This window comes from Brassica napus, chromosome C7 (genome assembly GCF_020379485.1).
Source record: "Brassica napus cultivar Da-Ae chromosome C7, Da-Ae, whole genome shotgun sequence".
Lineage (NCBI taxonomy): Eukaryota > Viridiplantae > Streptophyta > Magnoliopsida > Brassicales > Brassicaceae > Brassica > Brassica napus.
The window spans coordinates 26,424,592-26,448,189 of NC_063450.1; the positions used below are offsets into that span (position 1 = coordinate 26,424,592).

Here is a 23,598-nt window from a genome sequence, read left to right on the forward strand (position 1 = left end):
CCGCTTGCTTTGTGAGTTTATTCCATGCCGCGTCGGTTTTATAGATTGTTCATGCCTCTAGAGTCGTCACTTGAGACATGTTCTTCGTTCTTCGACGGGTCCGGTAAGATTTTGTTGATTTTTGGTTTGGTGTGTTGTGCTCCGATTTTTGAGATGCGCTTAAGATGTTGTTTTTCTATGCTCATGGTATGTAAAAGAGAATCATTTGCAATGTTATTGATTATGAAAACTTTATTAACTTCAATTTTAAAACATTGAGAATTTCCTTCTTCAGTTTTCTTTCTAAACAAAGTGTATTTTCCATAAAATCTTCCTTTTTTTTCTTTTTCTGTAAACACCCTTTCACTTAATTAACTTTGGTGATAAGTGAAATGAAGGACCAATGAGAGAATAGCAGTGGCTCTAATTTAACTGGACCCTAGCCAATGAAATCAGCCAATGGGAGATAGAGAGATATAGCGACCTCGTAAGAACCGCCTCCTTCGCCATTTGTATCATCTCTCTATAAAACCACATTACCATCACCCTCTCTTTGCATGCAACAAATCACTCAAATAATTAATTTATTAAGATCTTAAAAAACGGCAGAGAAACAATGGAACGTGGAGCTCCTCTCTCTCACTATCAGCTACCCAAATCTAACTCGGGTAATCAAATAATAAGTTCCTATTTATGTATATACGTGCCTGCACTATGTATACTCACTAATCAGAAACTTGTTTTTGAGATTTTTTGTATATCAAACAAAGAACTAGAGAATTTCATGTCTTCTTAAAACAGTAGAGATTTTTATTTCTTAGATTTTGTGAAAGGTACGGAGAAGAGTCTACTCACATGCAAGACGCTTATATATATGCATGCATGAATGAGTTTGATATATCTATATGTTTATTTGCATATTCGGGTATACATCCAAGCAGGAACCAATCCTTAGTTCAAATATTTCGTGATAATATATAGTAACAACTTTTAGTGGGGGATGATAGATCTTCATATGTTTGTCCATTGACTATACCGGTGCATGCACAAGAAATATTGAGTTTCAATTTCTTTTTCTATCTTTTAGATTTGTATTCTGGCTTTTTAAAAATATAGAGGTGGGAATCGTATGTGTTGGTTTAGTTTAAAGGCCGACTCAAAATCTAAAAAAAAAATTGATTTATTTTCAATTGGAAATATTAAATTACTCTTATGATATTTTCTTTACTAGTTTATTCGCTTTACTGTAACGGTTGTTTTTTTTCGTTTCAAAACGAAATTCTCGTTTGTCCACCCTGATTTGGAAATATCCTATGAATCTAAATACACTTTTTAGCCAAATATAATATAAATACTATTGTAAACTCCTATATTTAAAGCCAAAAAGTAATATAAATACTATTGTAAACTCCTCTATTTAATCTACAAAATCATTCTAGTTCACAGGGGATGAAATAGTTTCACCTAATCCAAATCGTTTTATTAATTAGTAAAAGTATTGGTTAACCAATAACCGACTTTAATTATTTTTAAGTAATAAAACAAATTTTGAATTAAGCAAGCTAGAAATTTGACAAAGAAAATTGGGAATACGCGCTATACTTGTAAAATCATCAAATTTCACGTATTTCGAGAAGTGGAAAGATCCTTTTGACTCTTTCGTTCTATGAATATAAACGTAACGTCAAGAATCTGAACAGTCTACATAATGGAACCGGGACCTGTAAACTTATCTTTTATCTTATTGGTTGGTACTAAACTAAGCACGTGTCTTCACTTGATAGTCCTCGTTTTCAACTATTAAATCCGCTTTCTAAAAATATAATTTCATTTAGTTTTCCAAACAACTTCAATTTATGTAAACAGGACTGAACTTGGACCAGCACAACAACTCAATCCCGACAATGACCGGCTCCATCAGTGCATGCGACGACAAGAACAAGACTATCTTGCCGCAGCAACAACCAAGCATGCCTCGTGAGCAAGACCAATACATGCCAATCGCAAACGTGATAAGGATCATGCGTAAAATCTTACCGCCACACGCCAAAATCTCTGACGACGCAAAAGAAACGATTCAAGAATGCGTCTCCGAGTACATCAGCTTCGTGACCGGTGAAGCTAACGAGCGTTGCCAACGTGAGCAACGTAAGACAATAACAGCTGAAGATATCCTTTGGGCCATGAGCAAACTTGGGTTCGATGATTACGTTGGACCACTCAACGTGTTCATTAACCGGTACCGTGAGTTCGAGACCGATCGTGGGTGTTCACTTAGAGGTGAGTCATCATTTAAACCGGTCTATGGAGGAAGTGGTATGGGGTTTCACGGCCCACCTCCGCCGGGTTCGTATGGTTATGGCATGTTGGATCAGTCTATGGTTATGGGTGGTGGTCGGTACTACCATAACGGATCGGGTCAGGATGGATCAGTAAGTGGTGGTGGTGGATCTTCCTCTTCTATGAATGGAATGCCGGTTTATGACCAGTATGGTCAGTATAAGTGAAGATGAAAATTTCTTTGATTTTCTGCATGTCTATTCAAAACATGTTTTGGATAGTTATTTATGTATTGCCAAACATTATCTATTTGTTGCATCTTAAAAGAAAAAGTTGAATATCAAACTTCAGTTTCAGTATTTTTTTGGAATTAATTTTTATATATATATGCAAATGAAAAGTTCAATTTGGTTAAATCTAGCCTTTTGGTTTCTGTTTTTACTTTAAGAAATGGGAGTATGGGACTAACACTGCATATTTGTGGGAGATTGTTAGTGAACAAAATCCGTAAACCAATCCTACTCTTTATTAAACAAAGCAAATGTCATTCATAAATGACTATTAAACACCCTCTTTAAAAGCTAACATAAACTTCTATAGCGAAGTCTCATATTCTTTAACTAATTAATGTTATAAATTTAACCATGGTTAGATTAGATAATCTTATAAATACCATTTCTTTTAACTTACTATATATCCTCAAATTTCCTTCTCAGTATTTACACTCCTGATCCTATAAATTTGTTTAGAAATGGATGGTGATCGAAATAATCCTCCAGCAGTTTCCACTATGATGATAGCACTCATTATAATGTTCACCACTCTGAGACCAATGCTTATACCACCAGATGTTCTCAACGTATCACTTCCAAAAACAGGAATGACACAAGCTGATTTTCAAGTCATTACAAGTAGCAAAAAAGAGTTTCTGACTGTTAAGCAATACAGCGTTTGCGCTTGCTCTCGCGGCGGCTTTAGTACAAGTCAAGAAACATGCAGCTAAGTGTCCAGTGAAGTTGGAGAAAGAGTCTCTCCTTCATGCTTGTGATGGTCGCTCTCGACCAAGTGCGGTCATTGTCGTTAGGCTTTGGCCTACTTCGTTGCTTTCTGCTTTCTCTCTCGTTGAATGGCTGTTTCTTCTTCTAAGAGCATCATTAGACCATCATTAACGCAGGGTTCTTAGTACATGGTTCTTAGCAGAATATAAGAACCCGACTCTTAACTTTTAACTGAAAAAGTTAAGAGTCGGCTCCTAAATCTCTTATTTAAGAGTCGACTCTTAGCATTTTCAGTTAAAAATTAAGAGTCGGGTTCTTATATTCCGCTAAGAGCCCCGTCCTAAGAACCCCCGTTAATGATGCTCTTAACTCGGGGTTCTTAGGACGAGGTTCTTATCGGAAATTAAGAAACTATTTTTTAACTTTTAATTAAAAAAACTAAGAACCGGTTCTTAAATAAGGACTTTAAAAACCGGTTCTTAAATAAGGACTTTAAAAACCGGTTCTTAGTTTTTTTAGTTAAAAATTAAGAAATAGTTTCTTAACTTCCGGTAAGAACCCCACTCTAAGAACTCCGGGTTAATCATGGTCTAAGTCTCTCGGTATTCGTTGTGCGTGCTCATGGTTGAGATTATTGGGTGAGATCATAAATCATTATTTTATATGAGTTTATTAGTATTGATAAAATCAAAATAATTTCTTCTTTATTCTGTCACTACACATGGACTGATCACGATATTGAAACAAGTTTGGACTTGAAGATGGCATCAAAGTCTTATTGTAAAGAAAACTGTGAAAGAAGATTTAGGACAAGGAATCTGTCTCTGCGTTGTTCGTTGTTGCGTTTTGAGAGTCTTGGAGTAACTTCAGTTGGTGTTCAGCGTGTTCTCTCTCGCACTGAGTCACGCCAATGATGATGTCGAGCATCGTTCCGGTAGTGCCGAAGAAAACAAGTGGGCCTAGAGACTTGCGCTTGATGCCCACTGGGATCGCAACCAATGCTCCTAGAACTGAGAATACCCATGTCCCTAGTGCACTGCACCAACAAAACAAAAACTGAAACACTAAACACCTGTGGGTGTTTGTTACAACTTCAAGAACAACAATCACACTGTGAATCTGTGATATACAAGAATGTGCTCGATGTAGATACAAAATGTTAGTGGTTTAAGCATTGGGGGGGGGGGGGGGGGGGGGGGGGGCATGAACAAGTGAAAATGACTAGAGTGAGTCAATGATAAACATCACAAGAAACAAACACTGAAACTGTGTTCCACTCTATTTCTAATGATCAGCAATCAATAAAAACTTATAAGTGCTGCTGTAAGGCATAAAGACTCACTTGGAAACGGTGCACTCCTCGAGGTGTTTCACATTCTCTTGAGTACCCATCTTTGATCAGGAAAGTTGCTCCTTTCACCTGACATATCTTATTAGTCAGATAGACACTCAAATGGACTGAAGCACAAAACAATGCTACATCTTGATGTGGCCTTAATCTTGGTATCAAACAAGAGTGTTCAATGAATCATACACGTATGAGGCAACAACAGACCTAAGGGCAATGAAAATTTGAGATCTTTTAAGTACCAAAGCAGCACTGAGACGACACAATCATGAAAACAAACTGAATGCGAAAGAGGGACTGAAGTGAAACTAAGCACAATTGCGAATGTTTTTGAACAAAGTTTCAAACTTTATCTATATAGTTTCGAATAAATCATTCCAATTGGTAGAAACGAAGATTACCCAGACGAGAAATAGTGGATTCAGCTAGGTACCTTCCTTGACTCGACTTGGAGAGAAACTCAGGGGGAAAAAGTCAAACTTTGAGGAGATGACTAACGACGAGTCGGGTCGGGTAAGATCGTGGAGTGACTTAATCGGTTGGATTAATTTTGTTAACCGGATATAACCGAACCGGAATTCTTTTGCTTTAGCAGCATTGGAGATTTCAGCTCGGTTAATTAATTTGACGGTTTTTTGTCCCGAGTTAAGTTCCACTATAAAGTCTACAATTATCGTCGAAAGTCGAAACTACATTTAGCCAAGTTTAACTCTGTACCACACCATAATAAACTAGTATAAAAAAACCTTGTTGTCCAAATTTTTTTAATAGAAACCTAACTTGATGATATAGCAATGCATGGTTCTTGTCTTGTACGTACTGGATCGGTAGTTTTTTTTTTTTACAGACGATCTCGGTTTAGGGATATTTTATCTTAAGCTTGTGCCCACACAAATTAAAGCATGTACGAGGAAATTGAAATTGTTTTTATCTAATTATGATATACATGAACTCATGTTCTCCTATATCAATCTATCATCTTTATCATGTGTCCTTAAAAAAAGTTGATCATGTGTAAGTAATGAAACATTTTTGTACGCCAGTGCTCTTTTCCTCTTCCTCTTTTTTTTCATCAAAATATTTAATAAGACAAAAAATGAACTATGGAAGTTCAATCTCTGACCATAACAATTCACAATACACATATAAATTTGCAAAATAATAAACAATAAACCACACCATGGCACACTTTACATGCCAGCCAAACTCCATATCGAAAACCAGTCATGTGATCGGTTGTCCATATACCGCTAAGAATTGTCCTTACCGACGCCGAAAGTTAAAATGAACGTGAATAAACAGAGTTTTGACTCTAGATCTAGTTGAAAATTTACATTGGTTTAAATGATAATATTCTGTTAATGTCGTTTAGCAATAAAGTAGTCAGCATGTTATAAGTTCATGGGATCAAATGGAGATAATATCATGACAACTCTCCTATGGTTGTGTCATGTGTGATTTCGACAAGTATGAAAGTAGTATATTGTTGCCGACTCTGAGTCGTTTCATCTAACTATTATAAGAATCGAATTGATGGTACAATTTTATATTTCATTTAGCATTTACAGGACGACCAAGTTTATTCATGTATACACTTCCTAACACCAAACGGCATGTTTGGTGAGTGAGAAATGGTTTTGTTTACATTAACTTAATTTGATCCAACACCTCTCTCTTTTTTCTTCGCCATTAATATTTCTTTTGAAATAAACAACAATTCCGTTATATAAGTAACTAATCGGTTTCAACCATCCTGCTGGCAGATCTCCCACCATATTTCTTACCAAAAATACAATGAATTCAACTATGTTGTTGGATGTTACTTGTTAGTACACATAACTTGATAAATACACTTATGTATGTTAGAGCAACCTCATCAGGAAAATATCTCACATGGAGTTCTGGACAAATAATATTTAGATTTAAATGTAATTAAATTATATTTTACTATTTTCAGAAAATTTGAACCATTTAAAAAGATATATGTGGCATAAAAAGTTCTGATGGGTATCTAAAAGCATTTGATTTAAGATATTTTAATGTCTTTTTCTATTTTCCCTTAACTATTTTTTTCTGAGATACTACATAAATGTCTCCAGGTTCTCTTATGCTATTAAAGTTCAATTTAGATAAACTAAATAGATTTAATTTTATCTCAACCAGAAGAAAAAATGATCCAAAACCGGATTTTTTTATCTCCACTCAATATTTAGTCATACTAGTTTTGTTTTCAAATATGTGATATAATGTGATAGCCGTAAACTAAATTTGAACACAAATGTTGAAATTATGTAAATATAAGTTACATATATACAATTAAACCAATTCAAAACATAAGATGTACAATTGGCGTTATGTGTGATTTATCAGGTTTTTTGTGTTTTAGATAAGCTAGATATATTTCATCTAATCTGAGTAATAAAGTTTTTCCCACTTCAAACAAACTCTTAATTAGGATATACAAATTTCCTGTATTTGAAAATATTAAATTCTTAGATATAATAATAAATTATCGTCTGCACTAGTTAATAATAACAAAAATCTTTATAAATAAATATATATATATATATGTGTTTTTGCTATTTTTAGAATTGTGCCGCAGTTATTTGACATGTTGCTATTCATACCAATATATGTGAGTAGAAGTCAATTTTGAGTAGTTAAAACTATTTTTAATCCATATGTATAATACTATGTTAGAGTATCTGCAAAAACAACTTTATTTTACTTTTTGCTAAACTTCAAATTTAAGGTTTGATAGTGTTACTTTCCAAAATTAAAACTTTATAATGAATTTTATAAGTTTTATAATTTACACTTTATTATTTATTGAAAATAATTAATATTCTACGACTTGTATCATAAATATAAGATATACAATAATTGTAGTTTATAATACTCTTTATGAATCTATTCAATTTGAACATGGCGTAATAATATGATGAATTCATTAACATCAATGACTTTTGATTAAGCCATATTTATATAGATAACATTTTGAAACTTTTAGAAATGTTAGTACTATTTTAATATTTTATTTTATATATTATAGTTAATTATAAAATATATATAGTGTTAAGATATATGAAATTATAAAGATTAAAATGATAAAATAAAAAATTGATAATAGTATTAAGAAAAAACACAAATATGAAGATTTACGGTTTTATTGTGCAAACCCTTTTAAGGTTGGTTTTGAAATGCACAAAACTTTGTATTTTTATATAAAATATTTAGAGATGTCTCTTAAACCATATCTAATGTATTTTTCTATTTCTTTCTCTAGAATACAAGATCTTTATAATATAAAATAAAATTTGCTACGATGTATTTTTCATAAGAAAAATCTTTAAATATAGAGTAAAGTACAGAGATTTATAAATAGAAGAAAAATAGCAATTTTTATTTTATAAACAGAAATAGATATGGACTGAAATAGCTTTTTCTTTAAATGCTATCGTAGAAGTAAATATAGAAGTGGGATGAAAATGATTTTATTCATTTTTCTTTTGAAGCTTAAATATTAACGTCATAAACCATATCTAATGTATTTTTCTATTTCTTTCTCTAGAATACAAGATCTTTATAATATAAAATAAAATTTGCTACGATGTATTTTTCATAAGAAAAATCTTTAAATATAGAGTAAAGTACAGAGATTTATAAATAGAAGAAAAATAGCAATTTTTATTTTATAAACAGAAATAGATATGGACTGAAATAGTTTTTTCTTTAAATGCTATAGTAGAAGTAAATATAGAAGTGGGGTGAAAATTATTTTATTCATTTTTCTTTAGAAGCTTAAATATTAACGTCATAACCATTATAAACGATTAAAAAAATTAAGGTAACATTAAAAGAGTATTATTGCATGAAAAGTGCAGATGTCGCTACTTTAAAATATTAAATTCATTTATATGAAAATACAATCCAGTTTTGAAGTCTACTATAAAGTGTGGACTAATAAATAATTTATTTAAAACTTCTAGTATGTTTAAATCCAGTTTGTTTGTTTTGCTAGCTATATCCCCAATATATGAATGAAAGTTTTTTTTGATCAAAATGAATAAAAGTTTAAAACTTAAAACTCTTTAAATATCTAAACATGTATTTGAATTTAGAATATAATCAAAATGAAATCGATACATACAAGGGCCCCTATATACAATGCTTCATTATTATTTATTTTTTTGTAAAATACAATACTTCATTCTTTTGATAAATGAACACCGGAACATGGATACCCACTACTTCTTTCTCTGGTAACATGGATAATTGGAGAGTCAATCTAAAGATGGATGACCACCAATTTACATGGATATTATATTATATTTAGAAAAGTCGGAATAATAAAGTGTTTAGTAATTTGGATATTAATCCAATCGAACACTTAAATTGGCAGAATTGGAATCAATACTTTGGACTGAGGCACAAGTATTCACTAATCAAAAGAGGGAACAACATGTACAGACCAGACTCATATTACAAACTTCAAGACGATGATGTTTTATACATGGTTCTTGAAAAGATAAGAAACTATTTTCGGGACAAGGATGATATAGTACCTTACCGGGCTTTGATAGTTTATTAGGAGCAAGGAATGTAAGGACATGTCTTTCACTCTTCATTCGGAGATGGAAGCTTTGATTTGGTCAATGAAATGTACGAAGAATTTAAGACAGTTTCGGGTTACATTTGCAACGTATTGTTCTCAATTGGTGAAGATGGTTTCGGAACCAGAAGAATGACCAGAATTTGGAAGTTATCTGGAAGATATCAAGCTTTTACGAAGAAGTTTCCTCAACTCAGACATTGTTCATGTACCTAGGACGGAGAACCAACGGGCGAATAGCTTAGCACATAGTGCTGGAAACAACCGTCTTTCGTCGTTCACATGGATGCGGAGTTACTGAGTTAGTTTACAGAGTCAATATGAATCTGTGAATTTTTTGTTGTCAAAAAAAAAAGATAAATGAACACCTGAAATAGTCAAAATTTATACGTTTTTCTTTGTTCTCTAACGGAAAAAATAATTTGACACGTTGAGTAGAAATATACAATCTAGAAAATATTAAAACTGTAAAGTTCTTGCGGTGTCCAAATCTCTTTATTCTTGTGGTAGATTGAATTTAAAACTGAAAATAGAAAAACTGTGGAAAAGTTATACTAATATTTTTGCAAATCTATTTAATAAAAATAGAAAGAATTACTTTTTTTTTTTGGTAAACAGAAAGAAAGAATTACTTAAGAGCCCAAAAGAAAAGAAAAAAGCTTAAATTAGTATTTTATCTGTGACTGTGTGTGTTGGCACGTGCCAGCCTTGCAACAGTGAAGCTACAAAATCGTTCATGTCTGAATCCGTCGACCTATTCCCGTCACGACCGGGACTTTCTCTTCCTCTAATCCAACGGCTATCTTTAATTTCTCTCATAAATCAACCATCAGATCTTAATCTAACGGTCTATAATAATTAGCAGTTTCATTCCTCTCCTTTTAAATAGACTCGAACCCAGACCAGTTCAACTCTCCTGTCTCTCTCTAAAGTCTAAACATTTTGAGCTTCGCCGGTAGATGTCTCAGGTACCTGAAAATTGATAAACAAAGAGAGCAAACATATCACTGTAATTCGTGTAGTTAAGGATCTTTATCTCTCTCGTTCGTGATGCTTGTTACGACGCTGACGTGGATGTTAGTGTACTCTCGCCTGAGATGTTGCCGGAGAAATCGAGAACTTCGGTTGTGACCCTTTTGTGATCGAAGATTTTGTCTTTTTCCGTGTTTTATAGTTTTCGAAAACTTTAAAATGGAAGGACAGGCGAAGCTGACGAGGACACAGTCGTCGTTGCTCCGGTCACCGTCGACGGTACGTTCGTCTTTTCACATCTTTAATTTAATCTCCGACGATGTCCCTCACCAGAAGCAAGATCTAGAAGCCGGAGAGAAAGAAGAGAAGCAGAGGAGATACCCGCGTAAACCATTCGGGTCAAGTCCTCGAACCGGGTTGACCCGAATCAATCCGGGTCTAGCCTTCACGATGGTCTCTCTCTCTTTCCTCAGTCTCTGCTCTTTCTTCTTCTTCGTCGTGTTCTCCCAAACCGATGAGCTTCTCACCTCCGAGAATCTCCTCCTTGCTCTGATCTTCGTCGCCGTCGCTCTCTTCCTCGCCTCCAAGAACAAAACACTTCTCAACCAAACCGTACTCGCAATCGCCAAAGGCTTTAAGAGCAAGAACCGGTCAAAACCGGTTCAATGGTACATCGGCGATACCGAAACTAAACCGGAGAAGGCCACCAAGCGGTTCGTTAAAGAAGGTGTTCAGTTCTACAGCAATGGAGACTTCTACGAAGGGGAGTTTCACAAAGGGAAGTGTAACGGGAGTGGTGTATACTATTACTTCGTGAGAGGACGGTACGAAGGGGACTGGGTCGATGGGAGATACGATGGTCATGGGATCGAAAGCTGGGCTAGAGGAAGTAGGTACAAAGGTCAGTATAGGCATGGTCTTAGACATGGTTATGGAGTTTACAGATTCTACACTGGTGATTGCTACGCTGGTGAGTGGCTAAATGGTCAAAGCCATGGGTTTGGTGTTCAGTCTTGTGCTGATGGTAGTTCTTATGTTGGTGAATCAAGATTTGGTGTCAAACATGGGCTTGGATCTTACCATTTCAGGTAAATAAATAAATCATCAGGTTTGTTTTGTGATTTTAACTTTTAATTATTGAAATTTTAAAACATGAATTTTTTTTTGGTTTTATGTGTTTTAGAAATGGAGATAAGTATGCAGGAGAATATTTTGGAGACAAAATACATGGTTTTGGTGTGTATCGTTTTGCTAATGGTCATTGTTATGAAGGAGCGTGGCATGAAGGTCGTAAGCAAGGGTATGGTGCTTACTCGTTTAGAACTGGTGACGCTAAATCCGGTGAATGGGATTCAGGGAATCTTGTAACATCTCTTCATTCTACGAGCGAGCCGGTACGCAGAGCGATTCAGGCTGCTAGAGAAACGGCAAAGAAGGCCGCAGAGAACCGGAGACGAGTAGATGAACAAGTGAGTCGAGCTGTGGCTGCAGCTAATAAGGCTGCAACGGCTGCAAGAGTTGCTGCGGTTAAAGCGGTTCAGAATCAGATGGATGGTAAATTTTGTCAAAGTTAGAAAAGAAAATTGTAGATTTTTGGTTTGTTACCGGTTTAATCTGTAACCCTGATTGAAGCTAAAAGAATGTAAGCTTGGTTCAGAGGTTTTTAACAATGTAATTTTCGATCTTTATTACTACTGTAACAATTTGTACATAGAAGAAAATGGGAAATCGTTTTTTTTTTTTTCTTTGTTTTTTTATCGTATCTTTTGAAGAAGTGATGTTAGATTGATATTATTATGATTTTGATCTGGATCACTAACATGACGATTTTATATTTTTGTTTAGAGATTACACAACTAATGGCAAACTTTTTAATCCGTTACTACACAAATTTTATATTATTTAGTTGCCCACGAAAATAAAAATAAAAATTGGGAGAAGGATGAAGAAGAAGATTATGTTCGGCGCTCAGCTTGCCATTCCCCAAAACATATCGACTAAACTAATGACCCAATGTCGTGATCCAGAAAACATCAATTGCATTGGTACCATACTACCATAACACATTTATGGTCTCTGCTCCTAGTATCCGACAATGCAATAATTCTATTTAATTAATTTCTGTATTTTAAAATGCTACGTTATCTGGATTCTTATTAATTTCCACTCTCTCTATTTCATATTATAAATAGTTTTTTAAAAAATTGTTTGTTTCAAAATATAAGTAATTTTTATTATTCCATGTAACTTTTACTTTTATTGTTACATAAAATATAGATTTATTTATGATTGGCTTAACTATACGTAATGTATATATCAAATGATATTTTTTAAAATAATAATAAATTTTTTAATCTTTGTGCATTCAGCTAAAACTACCCAGTAAAAAACAGATGAAGTAACGTTAGCACTTGGCAGTTTAATTTTCCTCCAAATATTCGAGTTTGAATAATACCATACTTCTAAAATATGTTCAAGAACTTTATGTATCAACATATTGACCCCGACTTTGCGATGCGGCGTCAATATCAATGTTTTATTTTGTATTGACTTTACTCATAAAGGCAAATTTGAAATCGGTTTCTGTTCGTTACTTTGAAATTTGAATTCTAGATGATAGCAATGTGTACTTAGTTGTATCATTATGGATATAGATAAGAATATCAGACTACTTAATCAACCATAGAAATAGACATGCTCAGAGCATCTTTAATGGAGACTAGAACTTAATCCGCGCAGGGCGCAGATACTTGATTTAATTTGTGCTCAATATAAATTTATGAACCGCTGATTTTATAAAAAAAAATTCATGTATATTTTTTATGTTTTGTAGTTTATATATATAGAGTAGAATATACTATTTATAATATAGATGTTTGATAATAAATTTTTTATTTGTACATAATATTATATTTTTATTATAACTTAATACAATTTGATGTAATTGTACTATTCATATATTAACCTGTGGTTTTTTTGTTTGTTAATTTATTTTTCAAATGAAAAAAACATACCTAAATTTTTAATTTTCCATTAGTTTTCTATTAACTATTATTAATTTTATGAGATTTTGTTTTCTTGAAAATTGAACTCTCAAAATTTGTATATTTAACTAAACTAAATAAAGTAATACTATATCCGAGTACCTGTATCATCATTAATTCCGAATATACCAGGTAGATGGTGTTTTACGGACGGATCTTGGAAAAATCAGGATTTATATTCAGGACAAGGATGATATAGTACCCTGGAAGGTTTTGACGGATTAATGGGAGCAAGAAATACAAAAGCGAGTCAGTCGCCACTACACTCAGAGATAGAGGCTCTCATATGGGCAATGGAATGCATAAGGAATCTCATACAGTTCTCTGTTACTTTTGCAACGGATTGTTCTCAGTTGGTGAAGATGGTTTCGGAACCAAAGGAGTGGCCAACCTTTGCAAGCTATTTGGAAGACATAACAATCTTGAAGAGAAGTTTTAACAGCTCAGAGATCATTCACATACCACGGATGCAGAACTCAAAGGCGTACAGTCTCGCACGCAGTGCAAGGAAACAACCGTCGCTGGTCGTTCATATGGACGCGGAGCTACCAGTGTGGTTTGCAGAATCTTAGTGAATCTGCTTATGTTGCTGACAAAAAAATAAAAAAATAAAAAAATAAAGTAATACTATATTTAAAATTCTTTTATATAATATATATCATATATTTCAGTTTGTGTTTTTATTTTCACCATAAAGAAATAACAATCATTGTAATTAATTAATTAAATTGATTTTAAATGTAGTGGGAGAATCTGTAAATAAAAAAAATACAAAAAGGAAATACGTAATTTATTATAAATGCAATGGCTACATGTGTAAATAAAAGGAAGTAATTAATCTACTATCCATGTTTCCAAACAATTCTCATTTATCTTTTTTATCCATGTTTCCAAACAGTACCAAAAGGTACTTCAGTTTTAATAATATAGATATTTTTATTATAACTTAATACAATTTGTTGTAATTGTACTATTCATATATTAACCTGTAATTTTTTTTTGTTAATTTATTTTCAAATGAAAAAAAGCATACCTAAATTTTAAATTTTCCATTAGTTTTCTATGAATTATTATTAATTTTATGAGATTTTGTTTTCTTGAAAATTGAACTCTCCAAATTTGTATATTTGACTAAACTAAATAAAGTAACACTATATTTAAAATTCTTTTATATAATATATACTATATATTTCAGTTTGTGCTTTTATTTTCACCGTAAAGAAACAACAACCATTGTAATTAATTAATTAAATTGATTTAAATGTAGTGGGAGAATCTGTAAATAAAAAAAATACAAAAAATAAATACGTAATTTATTATAAATGCAATTGCTACATGTGTAAATAAAAAGAAGTAATTAATATGCTATCTATTTTCCAAACAGTACCAAAAACTACTTCAGTTTTAATAATATAGATGCCTTGAGAAATGCTTAGTGGTGGGGCCCAGCATAATAGAGGAAGAAAGGGTGCCAAAAACGCCAGATTTAGCATCGATGTTTGTACTGTTTCGCGGGTTCCACTGATACGTGGTGGTCCGCGATTGGTTCGTTTTTAATTTTTTTTTTAATCAGAGAAAAACTAAAAAAAAAAAAATTAAGCACGGGTTAGTGGTGCTCTTAGTAGTTAAAAAAAAAAAAAAACTAGTTTGATTACGGCAAGTAGACAATAACACATCCGATACCATACATGTTTCGTCGCATAAAAGAAATGTGGAAGCAGCCATGTGTCTTTATCGATCATTATATATGTGAGGATATTATTGAAATTTATATATCTGACCCTTATCCCTTTCCCTTTCTTATATTCATGAATTATATACGCCACTGATCACATGGTTTCTTGTTGGATTGGTCTCCCTTGGACATCAGATAATTCTCCAAGCAAAGATTAGTATATGTACCAACATCTATTCATTTGGTATATTTCATCTCTATTTCTATAGCAATATATACAATTATCACACATCTATTCATTTAATTATCTTTGTTTCTTACAGCCCCGCATGTAAAATTTTCAGACAGCATTTTAACTCAAATGTTTAATTTCATTTATTTTCAAAGTTTGAAGTCGCTAACAACTCCACATAACTTAATTATCCTGCAGAGAGATAATTACTGGTCTATAGATTCCCGGAAATAAATAGCACTTCGCCCTAAAATTTTCAAATGCATCTATTTTAGGTTTGAATATTTAGCTACGACAACGAGTTAACTTTTACAATAAGAAGGAAAAGAAAAAGAATATTATAATTTCTTTATTTTATAAAGGTTTTTCAAGAATATTTTCAGTTCTAGCATGCATTAATGGTCAACAACATATGATAACATACTCAATAGACATATATACGTACCCTCAATAATTGATTTGTAAGACCTAAAAACTGAAAAAAACATCCACCTATATTTATAAATTATTTAATAGTATTAACTAAGATAAAATAATTTATAAAATTAAGATTAAAAACTAAATAACTAAAGTCGGAAGAGGAGGAATGCGTGTCTATGCTTCATCTCGAATAATCATTTTTCTGAAAATTTTATTATTTAATGCAAGAGAGTGCAAATGTTTCAAAGCAATATTAAACCCCCGTGTAATACTAACTAGATACTAATCGACAGCGCGGATATTTTCGAAAATTCTTTTTAATTGTTACTGAGATTAGAATATATAATCTTTAGAAATCATGATTTTTGAGACTATATTTTTTTCTATATATTTTTTATAATATAAGACGTGGATACAATATACTATTTTTTTTTTGTTTTTGACATATATATATATATATATATATATATATATATATATATATATAATATAGAGCAATTGCACCTGATATACACGGAAAATAAAAATATTTTGCCAGTTGGTTATGTACTGTTCGAGTTTCTATATATTCCAAAACTGACCCTATACATAGGTGTTCGTACTCTATATCGGCTACGATATAGGGAGCTAGAAATTCTAGACGTCTCTTTAATAATGAGCATTTTGTACACTGTAGCACATAATTGAATATATCGAACACTGCAAAGAATCCATCTTCTCCATTATAGCTCACATTACTAAAGTAACAAGAACTTTTTTGCGGAGTCTACGAAGAACAGCTCTCGATTAATTACAGGAAGACGATTCTTGTAGTTATGGTTTCGGCGCGGCTTGTTGACTGTTCAGAAGAACCTGAAGAACCAGACATGCAGAAAATTCCGGAGATGATGTTTGCCGCCCGGCGAAGAACCCGTTGGGGTTCGAATTCTTACTTATCAATCATCCAGTGCTCTACAACGCATCTTTAATGCGTTAGCCGAAGAGGAGGTTGATATTATTAGGCGATCTTCATTTGGGAAGTTGATAGAGATTGCCGACAAACCCGTATTTTCCGGAAGATTTGCGCGATATATGTTATCAAGGCAGCTGAAAACAAAGAAGAAGCATGAAACTTGGTTCCGATTTGCAGGTAAACCAGTAAGGTTTTCAATTAGAGAATTTGCGATTGTGACGGGATTACCTTGTGGGAAATTCCCGCAGAAGTCCAAGATGAAGTTGAAGGCAAAAATAGCCGAGCAACCTTATTGGCCATGTTTATTTGGAAAAGTTGAAGTTGCTACAGTGTCCTCTGTTATTAAGATGCTCTACCGCAAAACGGTTAACAGAGACATCCGTATTGGATATGCTTGCTTGGCATTGCTTGAATCAGTTCTTCTTCCAACTAGTCTTAATATGAAGATATCTAGAGATCATGTTGAAGCTATTAAAGATCTAGATGCCTTTTTTCGTTTCCTTGGGGACGAGTAGCATTTGATATGCTGATGTCTAGTATCAAAGAGAGAGATGAGATAGCTTTGTCTCAAAACACCATCGCATTAAAAGGATTCGCTCTTGCAATACAGCTTGCAATGGTTGCAGCGGTTCCGGCGTTGACTGAGGTTGTGCAAGATTCGTGTTCTTCATCTGATTCTGATAGTGAAGATATTGATGGCAGTGGGCGCGATATTTTTACGAAGAAACGGACCCTCAATCCGGCACATGCACGCAATTTGGACAAGAGAACTGATGTAAGTGATTGTTTGTCCCAATATTAGTTGTTTGTTGTCTATATATAGTACTAACTTGCAATTGCCCATATATCTTATATGAGTTCTTATTTCATATTTGGTTATAAATGGATTAATGTAGCACAACTGAATTACATATTTTTCTTTTGGTTAAGGTTATTTTTCATAGCATTTTGGTTCAAGATCCGGTTCGACCTATTGATGAGGCCATTTTAGTTCGGCATGATGAAGTTCATGATTCAAGAGTTGATAACTTGGTCGAGGGCATCAGGCGTAACTATCAATTCAATAATTCGTATTTCCGCGGTGGGCTTAGAAAGATTGATGTTGTTCATTTGCGAGAAAAGGTCAAATCATCTGCAAAGTGTAAGAGAGCAAAGAAGGTTATTACTACTTCGTCGGAAGCTGAGAACAGTGTCATCGTTGACCTTGTGCTGGACAAAATTAAACCTCAGATTGATGTAATGGATTCCAACATTAAGATAGGTTCATCTCGGGTTGATGCTATAGAGGGGAGTGTTCGTAAACAAGTTGAGGCGTTGTTGGGTAAGTTTAAGGGGGAATTGATTTCATCTCATAAGGATATCGTTTCTGATGTTTGTAAAGACCACCTTGCTGCTCATAAAGGCCCGGGAAATAATCAACCTTCTTCTCCGACAAATGTAATTGTTCCCAGATGTCATACCAGCCATGTTACCGACGCAAATGCAAAGACAACCGAAAACGTTCTACGTGACATTAGTCAATACTCTACACCTCCCCGCTCGAACCGTATTTGTGAGGTACCAATTATGTGGACATAAATTTTTAGAAATTTCTATAACCGTTTATTCCATGTCTTATGAACTAACTACAGTTTTTTATTACATTCAGTCCGATAATCCTACTCCGACGAAGAAAGACCATGTTGAATCTGGCTATGTATGTGGAACTCCGGTAATTCAATCAGGTGCCCAATCAGCTAATAGCGAGAATCGATCTATGCAACAGTCATTCCAACATAAGTTGGTAAGTTGTTTGAACTGTTATCGGTTTTAATTAGTGATCTATATTATATGCTAGAATAGTTTTAATTTATTACCTTTTTTGTTCTTCTAAATCAGACTCGGCAAAAGAACCAAGACAACATTGCGGATGAACCTTCGTTTTCGCTTGGTCTAACTCAGGAAGAACAGATTCAAGAAGACAACCCTATTTTGGGAAAAACTGGTCCTGACCATGAACAGTTGTCTCACACGAATGTTGCTGACAATATTGAAGGAAGTTCATCGTCACGTAGAGAGGCAAAAGACGATTCCATTAGGTCTTGTAGAGGATTACCTTTGTGGGCCTCATTTACTGTCAAGGGCTAGGGCTAGGGAATCTCAGAGGTGCATATTTTCGACACTTGATATTTCAGAGTTGGTAAGGAAGTTCACTAATCTGGAGGCCAAAATGAAGTCAAATTTGTAAGTTTTGTACGTTCTTTGCATTATATTCAGTTGGAAATATTGAATATATTACTAAATGTTCATTGCTTTTGGTTTTTAGTGTGATCAACGTTGCTGGATTAGCTGTGTCTAGAAGGGAAATTCTTCTCATTTGTGAGAGGCAATGAAATTATACTGCCAAGGTTTTTTCGGGATTATAGTAGTATTCAACTATATATTATGGTGGTATATTTGTTCTTATATTATTAATGTCTACAGGTTGTTGATATTCTTATTAGAGTTTTACGGTCGGTTCTTTTGCATCAGTTACCTTCCGAAGGTTCACAGAGTGCTGAGTTTCTTGATACCAAGTTTGGTGCTGCTATAATGAAGAACTTTCCCAAATTCCTTAAGAGTAAGAATAAAGAGTCTTACATATTCCCAAAATCATTGAGTGGTATTTTCCCAACCAAAGAAGCTCCAAAGGTTAATCCAAGAAATTATTATTTTCCATTATATGTTGGGAACAAACATTGGGTTGGTATTTGTTTTGACGCTGGGTGTGGGACTGTCACCATTCTAGATTCATGCTTGGCATTGCACAAGGAAAAGGCATTAGAGAAGATAATTACTCATGTCATACAGATGTTACCGTATCTTGCTAGATATGCTTGTCTTAAAATAGAAACTGATCCAGTTATTCAGTGTTATGATGTTGCTAGGCTAAAATCTGTCGCCCAGTTTAAGAATGAAGCCGATTCTGGTTTGATATCTTTGCTATTTATGGCGAGTCACGCTCTATATGGACCAGAAGCTTGTAAGAATATTGGTGATGATGTGCTGGTAGAGGAAAGTAAGAGTGCAACAATACTGGCGTATGAGTTCAAGGAAAAGTTATAGGGTATGCTTGATGGTGAAGTGTTTGTTTTATTATGTTTCCTCTTTAATTCTTGTAATGAGTTGGACGTGTAGCTGTTACACTTGTATGCGATATGTTGCATGTGTATGTTTTCTATGTTGCATGTGTATGTTTTCTTTGGCTTTTCAAACTCTGTTATGTTCTTGTAATATTTTCATGTATTATATTTGGCTGTGTTAATTTTTTTTTTTTTATACATTTCAAATTGTTGAGGAAACAGCTATAATTGAACATTATTGTATATATGGGAAGTAATCCGGTTTTAATAATAGGTCATTTGAGTTCAGTTACCCGATTAATGCATATGACCCTCCTATTTATGTTACTAGAGGAAAGTATTGTTAGTTTTGATGTTGCAAATACGACAACAAGTGTTGTTGTTGATGTTTACAAGTAGTGCACGCGTATAGAAAGTAGTGTGAGTTGTCTTATCTTTCCTACACATTTTTCAGCTATGTGTTTGTTCTATCAAGTATCGAATATCATCATCATACCTATAGTAGAGTAGGCAACTATGTCCTTCAATTATTTTTGTGGCTGAATTATTGGTTTATCTTATCCATGGACGTGTTACCACACTTCGTCTATAAATTTGGATACTTGTTTACAAGTTATCATCCATTTACATACGGTGAGACGGGAGCAGTCCAATAGAGTAATATTGTTTAAATTTTTTGTTTAATATCTTTTACCAAACTCGGTTTCTAATTCCTCCTTTCTATTTTGTAGATGGCAACTCCATTAGTGTAACTTTATATCACGGTGCATGGCGTCGTGCCGACGATGGACATTGGACTTTCCATAGGAAGCCAAGTGATCTCGGCTGGGATCCTTTGATTTGGAGCAAGAGGCAAATCAATAACGCCTTAAGTCGGGTGGGTTGAATGTGCATAGTACACTTCATAGTCATTTTCATGAGCGGCAATACCATCCCAGTATTCCTCTTCCTCCGTCATGTCTCTCCAAACATTAAGCGGCTCCACTTCTATAGAGGGGTTGAATGGTTCAGAAGAGATGCTGGTTGGCCAATTGGGATTGCATATTGCAACTCCTCAATAGTCATCGGTTCACCATATAGCACTAGGAAGAAATTATAAAAATTAGTATTTGCTTTATAGATTAATTATAATAAACTAAAAATTCATATATAAACCGGATGTTCTTGTTTCCATTTCAACTTTTTCGTATATCAGTCACACGTCAAACAAGTGATTTATAAATCAATATACTACTTTTATATCACATTTCAAACTTTCTGTATATATATTATTGAAGAAACAAATAGTATTACTAGTCATTACGGTTTAATTAGTACTACTACAAGTTAAAAAAATTAAGTCCCGTATACCTTCATCATTTTCAGCGTAGTAGAACTCTTCTTCCGGTGAAATGGTACCGGCTTCTGCCATAGATATAACATCGTCGACGGTTAACCGTGGAAACTCTGTTGCGTTTTGTGCTTGGACATCGTCATTAGGCAGACCATGTACCATTTCTATATCAAGAGCAACATGAAATACAATGAGGAGTTGTGGCTCATTGAACATTATTTCCAATATGTGTTTGCTACAAACGATCGGATGGCCTCCAACCAAATCTATGAAAAATAAATATAAAATCAGTTAACCCTTAACATATGATTTTTAATAATTATTATGGAACTTGTATGGACTAACCAAGAATTGCTTGGCGATGTTGGGCTTCTGATACGCCCTCTTCAAGGTAAGTTGTATCACCTATAGTGAAAGGCGATCGAAGCAAGAACTCGTACTTTGCAACTAGTTCAGGTCCACTAGTTACATAGAGCACCGCCTCAGACATGTAGTCTCTTACACTTGTCAGAATCTCAACATCCTTGTCACATGATAAGGTGATCGGCAGCGTTTTTGTACCATCAGGGACAAGCATCCAGTCAGTGAGTTGATAAGTCAAGGCAACGGGAGTTAGTATCCCGAGATTTAACCTTATACGAATCAACTCGACCAGACTATCAAAGGTTTCGTTGTTGTTGATTATGATGGTTTCACCGTGATAACAAGACGTTACCTCAAACGACCAATCTCCAGTTGAATTTTTAGTCCAAAGCCCTAAAACGAGCTTCACCAATCTTCCCATCTATACAACGAAACAAAAAAATTGCAGCAATTTTCATATACTTGTGTATGGAAATCGTAAATAAACTAAAGCAGCAAATTTTTTTTGTGTATCAGTAAATGATAAACCCTAAAAAAAGGAAAAAAAATTGGTTACCTTATTTGAACCCAATCTCCGGAATGGAACAAAGAAAACTGGATTTGGTGATGCTTCCTTATATCGCCATATTGATCTGGGAGCATGTATTTATAGCAATTATTGGAGGAGAACTTACACAATATCCAGCTAATACGCAAGTGTATTCTGCACCGGCTACCTAGTGCTAGGCATCATGATTCTATTATAGGTTACGAAAAATATCTCTGACAAATGCAATATTATATTAATATACTGTTATAAATTAAACATTGAAATGATCATCCACTTCTTTACCAAACTCAAGCACTATGATCATCCACTCTTTTACCAACTCAAACACTATGATCATCTACTCATCAAACACTATGATCACCCACTCATTTACCAAATTAAGCACCATCTTTGTTATTTTATGTATTGTTGTTCACTATAAATACCATCACTCATCTCACTCTTTTGTACACCAAAAACAAGAACAAGAGTTTATAATCAAAGAACCATTACATCTTCTTCTTCTTCCTTATAATAAACTCTCTCCCTTATACTAGTGTTATTTGCTTCCTACGGGTATCAAATTCTACTCTTATTTAAATTTCTCGATACTATAAATTATAAGTTATTTCTTAACACGTTATCAGCACGATCACTCTGCGATTCGGTAAAATTTATTTGTATCATTTATACCCTGTTATAATGGTCGGTATACCGCCTCTACTATTATTTATATCATGTTATAATGGCCGGAATACCGCCTATATTATTTACTAGTAATTTAATTTATTTATTGGTCGGCCGAGCCGCCTTATATCCTGTTTATTATTTATTGGTCGGCCGAGCCGCCTTATATCCTGTTTATTATTAATTGGTCGGCCGAGCCGCCATATAATTTATTTATTATTCTGCATTGATCGGCTGAGCCGTCGCATGATTTGTTGTCATATAACATAAATATTTCATTGTCATAATTTTTCACTTTTATGAAATTTTATAGATTTGATTGACCGTTTAATACGATATTTTCAGACTAATTTTTGGTGCACTCGATTTAACCCCAACGGTCACAAAGAAAATTTTTCAAAAATTTCCCCTTTCTCCAACGGTCATGAACAGTAATTTTCATCTATAAATACAACTCATTTTCACTCCATTTCATCATCCAAAACATTTCATCTTCTCTCAAAAATTTCAAATCGCTCTCCTCCGATTTTTCATTTCAAGAAAGATGATTCGCGCACTTTTGTTTTTATGTGCCATTTTTATTTGTGTTTCTATTTATGGTTTATTCGTTGGAGAATTTACTCCGAGTGAATTTAAGATGAATATCGGTTTAATTTTATTTACATCGCTTCTCCTTGTAATTTCTTGTATGATTAATGTAAACGGTTTTTAAATTATGAAGTTCATAATAAATGATTCATTTTAAAATTGCGAAATTCTAAAAAAAAAAAATAATATATATATATATATATAGTCATTTTAGACGATGATATATATATATATATATATATCAACGCTTGTCTATATGTAAGAATAATAGTTATTTTATGAATTAAATTTTGCTTATTATACTTTAATATGCTTCATGATTTAATGGTATTAAGGAAACATACTTTATGATTCATGGTCTAACATCATAAAAGAAATTATTTGTAATCGGTTAGTTTTGTTGTCGATTAGTCTTTGGTCTAATATCATAAAAGAATTTGGATTATATGTTGATATTTACTAATGTAATGGCCATGTTTATATGA

At 33.5% G+C, this 23,598-nt stretch overlaps 6 protein-coding genes across 7 annotated transcripts; 4 read left to right on the forward strand and 2 right to left on the reverse strand.

Moving 5' to 3' along the window:
• Positions 1 to 595: 595 nt before the first annotated feature.
• LOC106425624 (nuclear transcription factor Y subunit B-9-like) lies at positions 596 to 2,486 on the forward strand. The gene is made up of 2 exons (NM_001315645.1): positions 596 to 647; positions 1,846 to 2,486. Exons 1-2 carry the CDS (start codon positions 596 to 598, stop codon positions 2,484 to 2,486), a joined length of 693 nt encoding a protein of 230 aa, NP_001302574.1.
• Positions 2,487 to 3,896: 1,410 nt separating this feature from the next.
• Positions 3,897 to 5,130, reverse strand: BNAC07G14170D. Of its 2 annotated transcripts, none has more exons than XM_013866363.3 (3): positions 5,007 to 5,130; positions 4,600 to 4,677; positions 3,897 to 4,293 (listed from the first exon to the last, which is right to left on the reverse strand). In XM_013866363.3, exons 2-3 carry the CDS (start codon positions 4,647 to 4,649, stop codon positions 4,062 to 4,064), a joined length of 282 nt encoding a protein of 93 aa, XP_013721817.1. In that variant the 5' UTR covers positions 4,650 to 4,677; positions 5,007 to 5,130; the 3' UTR covers positions 3,897 to 4,061. The 2 variants fall into 2 exon arrangements, with proteins under 2 accessions (XP_013721817.1, XP_013721818.1); XM_013866364.3 differs by having other exon boundaries at positions 5,039 to 5,115.
• A 4,967-nt stretch (positions 5,131 to 10,097) lies between these two features.
• LOC106425670 lies at positions 10,098 to 11,931 on the forward strand. Its single transcript, XM_013866382.3, has 2 exons — positions 10,098 to 11,277; positions 11,373 to 11,931. Exons 1-2 carry the CDS (start codon positions 10,409 to 10,411, stop codon positions 11,761 to 11,763), a joined length of 1,260 nt encoding a protein of 419 aa, XP_013721836.2. The 5' UTR covers positions 10,098 to 10,408; the 3' UTR covers positions 11,764 to 11,931.
• Positions 11,932 to 13,457: 1,526 nt separating this feature from the next.
• LOC106425636 lies at positions 13,458 to 13,805 on the forward strand. Its single transcript, XM_013866355.1, has one exon. It carries the CDS (start codon positions 13,458 to 13,460, stop codon positions 13,803 to 13,805), a length of 348 nt encoding a protein of 115 aa, XP_013721809.1.
• Positions 13,806 to 17,041: 3,236 nt separating this feature from the next.
• LOC106425634 lies at positions 17,042 to 19,596 on the forward strand. The gene is made up of 6 exons (XM_013866353.2): positions 17,042 to 17,287; positions 17,443 to 18,069; positions 18,161 to 18,295; positions 18,391 to 18,590; positions 18,818 to 18,877; positions 18,996 to 19,596. Exons 1-6 carry the CDS (start codon positions 17,042 to 17,044, stop codon positions 19,594 to 19,596), a joined length of 1,869 nt encoding a protein of 622 aa, XP_013721807.2.
• Positions 19,597 to 19,960: 364 nt separating this feature from the next.
• LOC111210798 lies at positions 19,961 to 22,193 on the reverse strand. Its single transcript, XM_022711413.2, has 4 exons — positions 21,866 to 22,193; positions 21,292 to 21,730; positions 20,964 to 21,212; positions 19,961 to 20,695 (listed from the first exon to the last, which is right to left on the reverse strand). The coding sequence occupies exons 2-4, from the start codon at positions 21,728 to 21,730 to the stop codon at positions 20,601 to 20,603; spliced, it is 783 nt and encodes a 260-aa protein (XP_022567134.1). The 5' UTR covers positions 21,866 to 22,193; the 3' UTR covers positions 19,961 to 20,600.
• Positions 22,194 to 23,598: the final 1,405 nt, after the last annotated feature.

Coding starts and splice junctions, on each gene's coding strand:
- BNAC07G14170D (XM_013866363.3), bottom strand. CDS start 4,649: ATGGGTACTCAAGAGAATGTGAAACACCTCGAGGAGTGCACCGTTTCC. Junction 4,294..4,599: donor GAGGAGTGCACCGTTTCCAA/GTGAGTCTTTAT, acceptor TTGTTGGTGCAG/TGCACTAGGGACATGGGTAT.
- LOC106425634 (XM_013866353.2), top strand. CDS start 17,042: ATGTCTAGTATCAAAGAGAGAGATGAGATAGCTTTGTCTCAAAACACC. Junction 17,288..17,442: donor ATTTGGACAAGAGAACTGAT/GTAAGTGATTGT, acceptor CTTTTGGTTAAG/GTTATTTTTCATAGCATTTT. Junction 18,878..18,995: donor ATTCTTCTCATTTGTGAGAG/GCAATGAAATTA, acceptor TATTCTTATTAG/AGTTTTACGGTCGGTTCTTT.
- LOC106425670 (XM_013866382.3), top strand. CDS start 10,409: ATGGAAGGACAGGCGAAGCTGACGAGGACACAGTCGTCGTTGCTCCGG. Junction 11,278..11,372: donor CTTGGATCTTACCATTTCAG/GTAAATAAATAA, acceptor TATGTGTTTTAG/AAATGGAGATAAGTATGCAG.
- LOC106425624 (NM_001315645.1), top strand. CDS start 596: ATGGAACGTGGAGCTCCTCTCTCTCACTATCAGCTACCCAAATCTAAC. Junction 648..1,845: donor GCTACCCAAATCTAACTCGG/GTAATCAAATAA, acceptor TTATGTAAACAG/GACTGAACTTGGACCAGCAC.
- LOC111210798 (XM_022711413.2), bottom strand. CDS start 21,730: ATGGGAAGATTGGTGAAGCTCGTTTTAGGGCTTTGGACTAAAAATTCA. Junction 21,213..21,291: donor ACATCGCCAAGCAATTCTTG/GTTAGTCCATAC, acceptor TATTTTTCATAG/ATTTGGTTGGAGGCCATCCG. Junction 20,696..20,963: donor CTACGCTGAAAATGATGAAG/GTATACGGGACT, acceptor ATTTCTTCCTAG/TGCTATATGGTGAACCGATG.
- LOC106425636 (XM_013866355.1), top strand. CDS start 13,458: ATGGGAGCAAGAAATACAAAAGCGAGTCAGTCGCCACTACACTCAGAG.